Raw genomic sequence first — 13,473 nt, 5'->3', positions numbered from 1 at the left:
AGCTCAGGTCCATCTCAGAGTGGAACTGCTGGGTCCGTGGGCAGGAATCAGAGTAGGCTTAAATCTGTGGGGCTGGCAGGGACATGTCACCAAAGTCAGCAGGGTACCAGCTCTGTCTGCCCTGTGCTGCACCATCAGCAACGCACAGAGGCTGGAAAAGCAACTGGAATAGTGCTGGGACTGTAGCGCCTAATGGTCAGTCCCAGCCCAACGGGCAGCAAAGCATGGTGCCGAGGCATCCAGCCAGCCAATGCTCATGCCAGCCACAGGGTAACCTCTCCTCCTACCCAGAGAAGCATGGGGCATCAGCACAGCATGGCAGTAGGCCCCAGTGGGGAGAGAGAAGACATGCTCCAGACATTCCTGCTCTGCTCACCAGCCTGGAAATTGGGGAGGGTAGGAGGGGTCCTTTGGTGCTTGGACAATGCTCAGAGAAACTACCCTGGTAGTGGAGTTGTTTTCCCAACACAGGGAGCTGGCAGCTGAAGTTGTTTGCCAACAAGCCTCTGAGATGGCACCACCCACCCGCTTCCCTAGCAGCTCCCTCCCACCAAGCCAGGATGGCCATGTGTCCCCGTTTGCTCTCTCCACTGCTGGACCCCCTTGCCAGTCTGTCAGACAGAGCAATTTCAAGGAACCAAAATATGGGGCTCTATCACTGTGGCCACAAGACCACAGGAAAACCTGTGGTTCAAAAGCCAGGGATTTCCTCAGCCTGCAGCTCTGCAACTCTCCCAGCTTTGCCAGTGAAACGTGGGCATGCACTCCACAACCCTGCCAGCTCCTGTCTGTCCTGAGCCACAGGCTCTAGCACCGTGCTGCTGTGCACAGCTGGATGCTGAGGGTACACTGGAGCATGGGACACAGCTGGTGTGATGGCAGGGAAGGGGTTTCAGCCCAGAGCTGCAGGGATGGAAGCATAGCTGACCGGCCCTCGAGTCTGTGCTGAACTGCATGTAAACAGTGACATACTCAGTCTGAGCTTCCAACACCTACCAGTGTCCAGCCCTTTAACCTCCTGTTCTAGGATGCAAGACACCCAAGGGCTGGGATGCCAAACCCTTGGAGACTTATGGGAATGCTCCTAATCCAGCAGGGAGACAGTTAATCTTGGCACACCTAAGGCAACTGAACCTGCTGTATCCTATAGTGGCTGAGAGCTGTTCCCAGGTGTAGGGAGGGCAGATCAGGCTAGAGGGTCCGTTCCCAAGCTGACATGGTCTCACTGCACAGCACAGCTGTCTGCAGTGTAGAAGGTTTGCAGAGAGGTTGGTGGCAGGAGCATTTGGGCTGCAAATAGGTGAGGCTGGAGGGGTTGGGCCAGTGCTCCAGGCGGGCAGATATAGTGAGCATATGCAGGCTCAGCTTGCTCCCCAGCTGAGCAGGGCAGTCTCAGCCCAGCTGGCATTTCCTAGGACTGCAGTGAATGAGGTTTGTCCTCTTGCTGGCCTGGAGCTCTTTGGTGTGCTTTGAAGCTAGATGAGCCCCACCTTGACTCTTTAGCCTGGGAAAATCTCCTGTTTGTGCCATTGTGGGGGACACTGCCTCCTGTCACCTCCCTGAGAGAGCAGAGGAAACTAACCTCTTCCCAGGGTTTCCCTGATAATCCAGAGTCTCCCCTGCCCCATCTCCCCTGAATCACAACTTCTAGCCCTCTGAGCCTCCATCCTAATCCCCAACCTCTTGCTTCACCAGCCATGGACTCATTCATTTTGGTGCTGCCCTCACCTGCAACCCTGGCCACTCTCCGCCTCCACGGGACACCACACTGCCCCATCCAACCCCACTAGCCCTGCCCTGGCTTCCTCAGCCGGCTCTGCCTCTGCTCCCAGGCCAGCCTGGCTCTCCAGGCTGTTCAGTGCAGCAAAGGCAATCCTGTGCTCCCTGCCTGTGATGTGGGGTCACCCATCCTACTCCATGGCAGGGCACCTTAGCCGACAGCCTCTACCACCCCCACCCCCGCCCAATCCGAGTCCTGCCCAGTGAGATGAGGGTCGAAAATTTCTTTGCAAATGCATTTGGGGACATGCCAGCTGTAACCTCCAGGATCCCACCCTGGGGCCTCAGGGTAAACGTGGCAAGACCTCACTGCAGTGGGAACTCAAACCTCCTCTCATTTGGCTGCAACCACCCTGCTCTGGAAAGAGGCCTTTTAAAACAGCCTCCAGCCCACTTCAGACCGCAGCAGCCAGTCCCGAGCCTCCCCCTGCTCTGGCCCACAGAAGGGACCTCCCTCCCCATCCTTGCGAGTGGCTGGAGGACGTTACCTGCAGTATCCGTGAGCACCCACCGTGCACCCAGCTTTCTCATGAGTCAGAGACAAGTCTTCTGGTCACTTCTACATTCAACAGCAGTGATGGGTGTCTCCAGTCAGGGCTTTTACCCGTGGCCTCCATCACTTAAGCAGATGCATCTCTTGTATATTTACATTCATTCCCTCTGGAGCTACCTGTATTAAGGATGAAAAATGCTTGCCTACACTAAAAGCAAGGCATTGCCTTGTGCTCCCACTGATCTCTACAGCTGTTCAGGGCCCAGTGACAGTATAGAGCTCCTGGGATATAGGGTGTACTCTAAACAGCCCCATGTTACAAAGCCATGCATCTGTGTTAGGTGGGAACATTTGAGTTATTAATAGAGGGGACGCAAGGCAATAAATACACCTTCACCACTGGGACAAGTAGCAACACCAAGGCTCCTTTACCCAGCCCTGCTTGGAAGTTTTTGGATGGTCCCTGGGTGTTTCCACTGCTGCTGGGGAACAGGCTTGAGATGAATCAAGTCAACAAGTCTCCCAAACCCAGGCAACTGGTAAGTGTGACAGAGGCAGGGCTGGCCCTGCAGGGGATCGGGACCGTCCCCCCCCGGCCCGCTCCCGGGCTTGACTTCCCTCAGTCTGCTTCTGGTTGGGGCCTGGGATCTCTGCGGAGACATGGTGGTGACCAAGGACAAGGACTCCTAGCACCATTCACATTTCGACAGGACCTGGGGAGCAGGCAAAGGTCCTGCATGCAAAGAGAAGGGGAGTCGCATGCCCTGTTCCCTTCTCCACCTGGCCCCATCAACTTGGGGACTGTCAGGAGGTTTTGGGCATGGATCTGGGGTTGGAGAGGGGTCACAGTCTGGGGCACTTGAGGATAGTTGCCCCTCCATGTCATCTTTGCTCTTGGTTACTTTCTAGGGCCTTCCCAAAGACTGGGCCCGGGCACTGGGGGCAAGTCTGGCCCTCACAGGTCCCACTTGACTAACCTCAGCATTTCCATGGGAGGGAATTCACCATCCTGTTGGCCAGCTGGGGAATGAGTCCACGTGGGATCCCACCCTAACAGGCTCAGGGGCTCATAGAGTCTGGCAGGGCTTTAATAGCTGTGGCCATGCTGACTACCAGGACAGACTCCCATGGCCACACAGGCTGCACTGGCTTCCTGAATAGATGAACCACTGAACCTTTTCCAACACTGCCCCAAATCTCTAGCGCTGATGTGAAGCCAATGGCATCTCCACTCTGAATCAGAGCTGGCGACCAGCCACACATTGCACAGGCACAACACACTACCACATAGTGCATGGCACTGCACACGGCTGGGAGGGCACAACAAACTCCTGACAGCAGCAGTGCAAAGCACATCTCCCACAGCCGAAGAGCAGATGTGGCACAGGTCAGAACCAGCCAATGCCTCAAATAAACAGAGCACAGCCCAGGCACCTTCACGCCCATGGGACACAGCACACACAAAACTCTCACAGAGTGTACACCCCCCAGAGCTCCAATCTGTCTGCACAGCAGCAGTGCACCACAGGCATCATACAGAGACGCATATCTCCCACGTCAGCAGGCATGACAAAAGCTCACATTCCCCATCAGCATCATGCACAGACACATATGCATACAGAGCTAAAGGGTGCATGAACATGCTGGGGACAGAGATACCTGGCAAGGTGCACAGCACCCTAGACCTACACTCATGCCAATGCCCCCTCCATATGCACAAGCCCAGCTGCCAGAGGCTGTGGTCCGCCCTCTCCTTGCTGGGGGCTGGTTTGGGCACTCCCTCCCAGCTCAGAGCCGCCATCTGGCCTGGCCTGTCTCCTCCCCTCTCCTCCCCTCTCTGCACCAATTCCCACAACTCTGCAGAGCTTCTGACAGCCAGACAGGGCTCCAGCATTGCAGAGACTTAGCCACAGCAATCCCCCGCCACATCCTCCAAGCCCCCCCCCCCCCAAGCAGGCTGCTCTCTGGCCGCAACACACACACGCTCACACAAGAACAACTGCAGAGTCACCGCAGAGGGACACAGATCCGCAGGAACAATAGCAAATGCTCACAAGGAGACGCGCACACACACACACTGGACTTCTCCCAGCCCGGAGGCGCACTCTGCTCCTGCCCAAGGACAGCTGGCAAGGCTGATGTGCAACACGCTGGCATGCAACGCTTGCTCCCACTGATGTCATCCTGTCATTCAAGCTTGGAAAGCATGTGGGGACACAGCCCCTCGCTGCCATGGGATAAGGGGCTAGACGAGGACAGCCACCACTAAGAAGCTCCCCCAACTTGCTATTCCTTTATTCTGCAGCTGCCCTGGTCCCAATGCAACTACTGCTACTGCCGCTGCTTGTCCTGTGGGAACCATGGCTCCTGGGAACCCTGGCAGAGGTAAGCCCTTGTCTCTTGAACCCCTCGTTTGTCTATGCAGGATCTTGGCTCCACATTCACTGGCAGTAAGGGGCTTGCATAGTCCTACCCCACTGAGGAATGACGGCATATCTCTGGGCTGCCTCTCCAGCCGTGCAGCTGCACCAAATTAGCAACGTTTGCAATTATGAGCTGGCTCTTTCCTCCGCTTCCCTCCACCCACTATGCCCTCTCGCCCCAGTGCCTGAGATCAGAGCTTGTTACTGCTGCCATGGCTGCACGGCTCTTCGTCCCAGGAATTGGCTGGCTGCTGTTCCCAGGGGGTCCAGATCCCCCTCACTCTCCTCCACACACACACTCCCAAAGACACTTGGTGGAGGAGCCAAAAATGAGTCAGACACCAGAGCCGAGGGAGAAATAAATACAGAAAGATGAGTGCTCCTCTGTGGCTTGTTGCTGGACAGAAAGTGGATAGAGATATTTCCTTTAATGTGGAGGGAACTCGCCTCAGCTTAAAGCAAAGCACGCCCTGCTTGCTAGCAGACTGTGGAGAGATGGATGTCCCGAGAGTTTGCTGAGCACCCATTGTGGGGCAGAGGGTGCTAGATGCTCTGAACCTGTCAGGTCAAGCCCTTGCTTGGCAACCTGCAGGGGATGGCAACTGGACTGAGTTCTGGGGTCCCTTCATCCCCCACGATGGTCATGGGAAGGGGGGGGGGGTGCCTGTAGAGGGAATGAGATTGCTAGGGCCTGTCCTGAACTCGCTCCCTGCCCGAATCTTCCCCTTATGCTCTGATAGTTTTGGTGGGATGTCTCCACACCATGGGCAGTGCCCCATGCATGTCTGCAGTCCCAGAACCCATGCAAAAGGCCAAGGCATCCCAAAAACTATGTCTGTCTCCCTGCCTTGGCTAGGGGAGGGCTGTCATTAGAGATGACCTGTGCTCTCCTGGGAAAACAGGGTCATCGTCCCAGATATCATGGCTGGGTGGAACCTATGCACAGCCATTCTGACCCCTGGGCCTGGCACAGGTCACCCATCCTAGCCTTTAGTCTCAGCTTGGACCACCTCACCTCACTACTGTCTCTCTTGATGACCTCAATTCCCCAGGGCGAGAGATGCAATCAGACAGCATGGGCAGGGTTGGAAGGACAGGATGCACCAAGTGATAGAGGTAAGTCAAAGATGAGGGAAACAAGGCGCTACCTAGGATGTGGATGGTGGTCTTGGTGCCCCGGAGCTGGCAGATGAGCAGTTGTGCTGGGCTAGGACTTTTGGACCTAAGAGTAGCTTTGTAAGTATTTTGCTTTAGACTGACTGCCTGTTGAAGTTGATCATGACCAGGGAAGGGGAGGGAGTCAGCTCCATCCTCTTCTGGCACCCAGTCTTATGGGGCCATGGGAACAGCCCTGTTTCTCCCAGCAGAGATGAGCTCCATGGAGGGCAGCATGTGGGAGATGGAAAAGATTCCAGGCTCCCTTCTTCCCACAGAGTGGGCACAGCAGCGACACAGTCACAGGTCCCCTACAGGGAGCTATGGATTGTGCTTCATGGTGCTGCTCCATGGTTGCATTGAGCTGGCCAAGAAGCAACACAGCCATGCTCACTCTGCATCTAGTGATTCCTGCTGTGGGCTTGCGTTTGGCACATTCCCCAGCACAGCTCTGGCCCATTCCAGTGAGCACTCTCCCAGATGATCCACAGGCAACATTTATGGCATTGAATGTGTCTGGATGTGGCTGTTTGTGATGTGGTTAACAGAACTTAGCTATGGTTACATGAGCAGTATTATGGCCATGGGTTTCAGGGCTGGACAATGTGTCTGGCCTATTTTAGGCATTAGTATAGCTTTACCAGAGAGGTGAAGATGACTGGGAAATGACAAATGAAGGAAGGCTATTTGGTTTGCTGGAAACCTAGGACCAGCAGACAAACATGGGTGGAGAACTCTTACCTTTAGGAGACAAGAAAGATCCCATAGTGGAAAACCATCCTGCTGCTTGAACCAAGCTGCTTGAACTCTGTGCTGGGCACAGTTCATCTGGACATCTTTGGGAGGAGGTTAGGCATGCCCTCAGCTTCATGTGCTGCTGTGACTAGGTCTCTGTTGACAGCAAAGGGAACCCATGACAACTGGCCCAGGTGTAGACACCTAACTCCCAGACATCCAGCTGCATTCGCATAATCCTTCCCAAGCAGACTATTTCCATACCTGTGTTTGAACTGCTCAGGGATGGCTCTCAGAAGGTGTTTTCAGAGACCTCGCTCCCTTTGCTCCCTTTTTGGCAGTCTAGTTTTCCCTATTCTCTTTGCACCCTATCTGTGGAGTAAAGCTCTCCTTAGCCTAGCAGCAGGCTCCAAATGACAGCACTACATGAAACAGAAATAATATACAGTTATGAAAGCCTCATGGCTCTCCAGCTTTGTAGGAAACCCACACAAAACACTTGAACAGTCCAGAAGGTGTACCTGGCACAAGGATTCACCCCACACTATTGCCCCTCTGCTGCATAAAGGCAGCCCCTGGCAGGCCTTTGGGGCAATAGCTGTGCTTGTTTAAAGCTTTCTTGTCCTGCCGGATCATATGTAAGCCTGTTACAACACATTGCGCATCATAAATTTTAAGTGCTAATTATTGCACAAATGTTCTATTAGCACTGGAGCTGCAGATCATCTATGGTGTTTCCCAGAGGCCGAAAACAATAGAAAGCCTGTAGTTAACAATAATATTGAGGAGTGGAGGGTGTATGACAATCTGCTAGTGGAGTGGTCCCCATCAGGGGCTTGTGGGGGGGGGGGGGCTGACCCCATAAAAAGGTGACGTGGAGGCATGGCAGGGGGTCATGTTGCCAGCTTGGTCCCAACAGACAGGCTCTGTCTCCTTTTTGTGTAGGCAGTTCCTGAGCAATTCTAAGGGCAGGGATTCAGTGGCATTTTTGGCCATTGACCCGCAAATTAGACAAATCCCTGTATGCCACTTCCCATTCCCAGACGGTCTCTGTCTGGATGCCACAGCACTGGCCCTGCAGCCACAGCATGCTGATGATGCCACTGCAGCGAGTCCAGGACAGGGACACACCTTAGCAGTGGGTTATGCAAATCTGGTGCCACAGTCTGCAGCCACCTACTCTCACTGTGTCTTCTCTGCACCGACCAGGGCAAAGCACAGCACTGGCCCCAGGTTCCTGGGTGGCACAGCAGGTCCCTGAATGCCCTGCACTGGGCGACCCTCTCTGGGCTGTGGTGCAGCCAAGTGCAAGACAAGCCCCAGGCCTGTTGCTCCCTAGCAGTGGTTCTGGTTTATCCATGTGCTGCAGGGACCAGGGTTGATATCTTGGCTCTCCCAGTCCAGCTACGAGTTCAGAAAGAACCTCCCTTGTCCCCAGCCCCAGCAACCCTCTCTGCTCTGTCCTGGTGACAGTGGGGTGTCAGTGCCTGGATCCCTCAAGGGCAGCCTTCACCATCTCCTCTGTCAGGGCTCACACAGAGACAGGTACTGCTGCATATCCACCCACTGCCCCACTGCCATATCCACCCTGTTCTCATGATGGCCCTTGCTTTGCCCCTGCAGCTGGGTCCAGAGCCTTTTGACATCTTTTGGGGGGCCCATACCAACCAAGGAAATACCATAAGATGACAAGCAATGGATTATAACCAGACAAGGCAGCATTTCTGCCATAAACCTGGGGCTGTCTGAGAACAGCATGGGATGGCCTGAAGCTGGAGGCCAGGTTTTTGTCCACCAGAAGAGATGCTCTATGCTTAGGAGAACCTCTTTCACACAGTGTCTTTGACCTTCACTCCAAAAGATTTTCAAACACTCCTGTGTTTTCCAAATGCTGCTGAGGCCTTGGGGTCAGGGGTCAGGGGTGTCTGACTGCAGTGGGCCAGTGCCCATGGAGTGCCCTGTGCCAAGAAGTGCAGAGAAGGTTGGTGGGCTGGGGAGCCTGGCCCCAGATGCTGGCTGCCCACTGTGCCTTTGCTGGGTCCAGCAGCACCACAGCTGCCTGTTGAGGATTTCGGCTTTACCTCTGCAGGGACCCTTCTGAACCTCAGCGTGAGTGACCATGGCCACTCGGACTCTCTCCTTCTATCCTGGGATGAGCCGGAGGGGGGTGCCATGGGATATTCATTTGCCCTCTCTTCCCTGGGGCCGGACATGCTGCTGCAGAACAGATCAGTTGGACCCAACAGCACCAGTTTCTGGTTCCACGGGCTGACACCTGGCACGTGCTACAAGATTGAGGTGACAGCTATTCTTGCCTGCATGAACATCACCAGCCAGACAGTCACAGGACAGACAAGTAAGAGGTTCCCCAGGGACTGCAGAGTCAATGGGTCTAAGTGTTCCTTCCTATCCTATCCTATCCTGTCCTGTCCTGTCCTGTCCTATCCCATCCTGTCCTATCTTCACACTGGTTTGGAGGGTGCAAAGTTCAGGGCTACGTAGAATCCTGTGAATCCACGGGGAGGTTGGGTCATTCCCCATTTCCTTGTCAGTTAGGGTCCTTTCCTGATCCCCAGGGCCCATGGGTAGTAGATTATTCTCTCATCCATGAGGAGGGAGGGTCTTGCCCCTGCACCTTGCACTAGCCAGGCCACATCTTCTCCTGGAATAATGCAACAGGTGATGGATCAAACCATGATGTGGACTCTGCAAAGAGCTAAGGGATAGAAAAGGTCATGCTTGGAGGTCTAGAAAGAGGTACAAGGAAGCTGTCTCTGCTCCATGATTTTGGCACAACTCTGGCAAACACTTGTTTGTCCACCAGCCCTTGCTCTTGGCCTTTCCTGGCTCATGCCAAGGGACTGGGAGAAGGGAGAGCAGGGCTGATGAGCCCACAGCTCAGGTGAGGACACCATCCATTGCCTGCTTCTCTCCAGAAGATCCTTGAGTAAATTAGTACAGGTGAAGGTGGAAAGTCTGCTAAAAGAGGGCAGAGCAAAGGCAAGGGGTTGGCTGGGAGAACGGATGGGGAGAGGATGGTGTCAGACTGCCATAGTGGCTGGGAATCCATGCAGGGAGAGCAGAGGTTGGTTTACAGTACAGAGCTTACAGTAAGGCAGTTGGCAGGATCTGCAGGGCCAGGAGGAATGAAGGGCCCTCACACTAGGTGGGCTTGGAGGCAGGTGTTGCTGGCCTTGCCTTTCTCAGTGCACATCCAGCATGTTGTCCCTGGCAGAGCTTCCCTGCCCACTTTGAAGTGACTGTGCAGAGACTGATCTGACACCCATGAGAGACCAGGGAAGCTAGCAGGGAGCTAATGGGGCTATGCTTTGGGGATCCAGTCTTGTGGGGCTGGCCAGTGGGACCTCACCAGGTGAGCTGAGAAGGCACTGTCCCACCAGCTCCCAGGCAAACTGGCAGATCAGACATAGCAAGGCAACGAGCAAACCCTGTCTGTGCCATGCCTGACCTAGGTCCTTCACCTGTCCACAACCTGAGCCTGAGCAGTGATGGGAGCTCTACTGTGTTGCATGCCTCCTGGGAACACGCCAGCGGGCAGCGAGACAGCTACCACCTTGCCCTGTACCACAGCGACTCCCAGACGCTTGTGAGAAATGCATCCATCCCGCCAAATGCCTCCACATTCCTGTTTGACGGGTTGTTGGCTGGCAGTGAGTATGCTTTGAAGGTCAGCACACTGTCTGGAGCCAGCCAGGCCAGCACCAGTATCCACCAGTGGACAGGTAGGGAGGGATGGGTGTGCCTGCCCAAGGGGTAAGGGAAGGGAAAGGATAGAGGTTAGAGTGGCTTTGGCAGGAGAAATGCAGCACATGTGCCAGCTGGGCTGCCAGAGAGGGGGAGGAAACTCCAGACACAGGATGGGAAGTGTGCGTAAGTTGGGGAGCAGCTGGAAAGTTTTCACATCCCTGTTGTAAGCTGAGGGTTGTGGTAAGGGCCACCTTTGCCCCATTTGTCAAGGTAAGGGGACAGACCTCACACCTCAGTCCTGGTCTTGAAGAACAAGCCCACAACTCAGGCTTCTCTCCTCTATGTCCCCATGGGAGAAGGGCAACATGGGGATCTTGGCAAAAGGCCTTGGCTGGTGGGAGCTGCAGAAATGTTGCATTATCCAGACTGCCACCTTCCTCTGCCCTGGGACCTAAGAAAATATGAAAGTATGGAGGGACCCCAAGACCTTTTCAGCCTGCCTGAGAAGGGGTGTGGGAGAGAAATGCTGCAGCAGATCCCAGCCAGACCTTCAACCCCTGGGCCAGCATGGAGAGCAGCTATGGGTAGAGGAGACCCTGGGGAGGGAGAAGGGTCCTTGGAGCCCCCAGACCTCTTCTGCCACTGCTGAATCTCACTGCCTCCTGCTTTTCCCCTCAGCACCCTCCATCCCCACACAGTTAAGGCTCAGCCCAGGGTCCAGCACCAGCCTCTTTGCCTCCTGGGCTGGTGCTGAGGGGGCTGCCTGGCTGCACCTCACGCTCCGCAACCTCCTCACCCAGACGGTGATCAAGACCCTGTCAGCCAAGAGAGGCCTCACCAACTACACCTTCCAGCACCTCCACCCTGGCACCCAGTACTGGTTGGGTCTGAGTGCCATGGCTGGGCCTTACACCATGATGGGGCTGAATGCCACGGCTTGGACATGTGAGTAGAGCACACTTGGGTTAGGGAAGGGGACCTCGGTGACCATGTATCTGCCTTTAGGCGCAGAACAGGCACTGTGAACCAAGGGCTCAGGAGACAGAGAACAGCATGGCCAGCTCCTTGAGGGTGGACGCTACCCTCAAATCCCCCTGAGTCCTGGAGTCTGGTGTTTATGCAAAGCCCCCTTTCTCCCTCTGAAAAAAGTATAGCAACCTACTACTCTTCAGTGAAGATCTGACTCTGTGCCTTGGAGACCCTGGCCTTTTGTCTGGCCTTTGAATGTAAAGGTCTCCTGCAAGAGCCCTGGGTGCAAAGGGCAATTCATCTTTTTGGATCCAATTTGAAGCCACTTCAGAACCTAGCTCTGGGGCTCTGTGATAACAGACAAGGGGAATGGGGAAGCAGCAGGGCCAGGGAAGGTGGGCAGTGTCCCCTTTGGGCAGGTGAAGTCCCAGTGCCTGGTATGCAACAGGATCAGCCTGACTTCTCCCTGAGGATGGCTGTGGAAGGGCCAGAGCCTAGACACCAGACCTCACTGGTGTGCAGTGCAGCTGGGGCCAGTCTCTCATGTGCCTGGGGGCTGTCCAAAGGCACCAGAGGAAGTGGGGAGCAAGGGGACAGCAATTTAGCTGGTGTAAACTGGAGGTTCCTGGAGTGAAGCAGAGCTTTGGCCCCCCTTGGTTGCTGTCAAGAGTGTATTTTGGTAGCACCTGATAACCTACCTTAGTGGATGTCCCTAGTGTACTACATGCCATACAAACACAGCCAAGGAAGGCAGTGTCCGGCAGATCAGAAACTGAGGGCAGCACTCCCAGACCCCAGCTAGTTGCCCCATTCAACCCCCTTCCCTTCACCTTCTGACCTCTGGCTGATGAGGGCCCTGAGAAAGGGTAACTTCCATCACCACGTTCCTTGTTTGCTGCCAATCCTGTGTCCATTGCACTGTGAAGAGTCCTTGCTGCAGACTCGCTCTCCCAGACCTCCCCAGGAAACCACAGGGAAAAATGAAAAGAGCAAACACAGCCTCCTGGATAGTGCAAGATTCACACCGAAAGCAAAGAAAATGTTGACCTTCTATAGGGAAGAGCAACAAATTATGGAGATATCAAACTGCAGACTCAGGGCTGCTCTGCCCAGTGACTCGGCCTGGTCCTGGTCAGACACAATGGCTGGTCATTGCCAGGTGTACGCTGAAATCTGAGGACCTGGGAGCCACAAGATAGCAAGTCTCCAGCTCTTTCCAGTTCAGCCTGTTAGTCCAGGAAGCTGTGGCCTGGAGCCTGCTCACTGCTAATTCTGCAGCTGGGATTTTGGAAGGTCTCCACACCCCCAGCTGGTTTGTTTCTGCTATGAAGTGACTCTGAATACATCCCCGCAGTTACTGTCTATGGCTCTGATTTACCCAACTGAAAAAAATGTCCTTGGTGCCAGATGCAAAAGTCGGGGGCAGCCAGCCAGCAGTTTGATCCAGGCCAGTTCCCGGGAATATCAGCAAACTCATGACAGGACACAAATGGAAATGAGAGGGGTATTTAGGAATTTCCCAGCAGGGCTGCCAAGCTGATCTAAGTTCCCCTAGACCAGGAATGGTTGCACTGGGGAATGAAAACAGCACACACTAACAGAATGTTTAAGCCAGGCTTGTAGTGGTCTTGCAACTACGTGAGCAGGGAATGAGACTCAGGAGTATGTGGGGAGATCTGAGGGTCTCACATGGCACCCGCTCACACAGCAGTCTGTCTCCTTTGACAGAGCAGGACAGGACGGGAATGCAGGTGTGCCGGACACCTCACAGCCCAGGACCTTAGTGCTCATAGGCAGTCCTTACACAAAGCAAACCCTGCGAAGCCTGGGGTTGGGGTTCAGAGCACCCTGTAATCCTGACACACACAATATTGTTCCCTTCCGTTCCAGACCCCCAGAGCCCTGGCAATGTGACCCTGAGCAGCGTGGAGGAGCAGAGCTCCTTGCGGGCTCACTGGAACACCCCAGCAGGAGAGAGAGACTTTTATCTGGTGACCCTGCAGGAGGGAGAGAATGGCGGTCCGACCAGGAACGTATCTGTTGGAGGAGACAGCAGTCATGTCACCTTTCATGGGCTGAGCCCTGGGAAGCAATACTCTGTCCAGGTGACAGCAGTGGCTGGGCCTTACCGGGCTTCTGCCTACAGCACGGCTGCCTGGACACGTAAGCAGAAAGTCTAAGAACACCTTTTTGAGGCCATTTCTGCCTCCC

At 54.8% G+C, this 13,473-nt stretch overlaps 1 protein-coding gene across 1 annotated transcript in view; it reads left to right on the top strand.

Annotated features, from left to right (window-relative positions):
• The first annotated feature begins 4,591 nt into the window (after positions 1-4,591).
• Positions 4,592-13,473, top strand: part of LOC112965076 (receptor-type tyrosine-protein phosphatase V-like) — a 36,384-nt gene continuing 27,502 nt past the window's right edge. The window contains exons 1-6 of the mRNA XM_026063775.1: positions 4,592-4,657; positions 5,748-5,811; positions 8,675-8,941; positions 10,059-10,328; positions 10,972-11,238; positions 13,153-13,425. Of these exons, the coding sequence (XP_025919560.1) occupies positions 4,592-4,657; positions 5,748-5,811; positions 8,675-8,941; positions 10,059-10,328; positions 10,972-11,238; positions 13,153-13,425 (1,207 nt within the window). The remainder of the gene's footprint in view (positions 4,658-5,747; positions 5,812-8,674; positions 8,942-10,058; positions 10,329-10,971; positions 11,239-13,152; positions 13,426-13,473) is intronic.

This window comes from Apteryx rowi, unplaced genomic scaffold (assembly GCF_003343035.1).
Source record: "Apteryx rowi isolate R43461 unplaced genomic scaffold, aptRow1 scaffold_200, whole genome shotgun sequence".
Classification (NCBI taxonomy): domain Eukaryota; kingdom Metazoa; phylum Chordata; class Aves; order Apterygiformes; family Apterygidae; genus Apteryx; species Apteryx rowi.
This window is presented reverse-complemented; position numbering and strand designations above follow the sequence as displayed.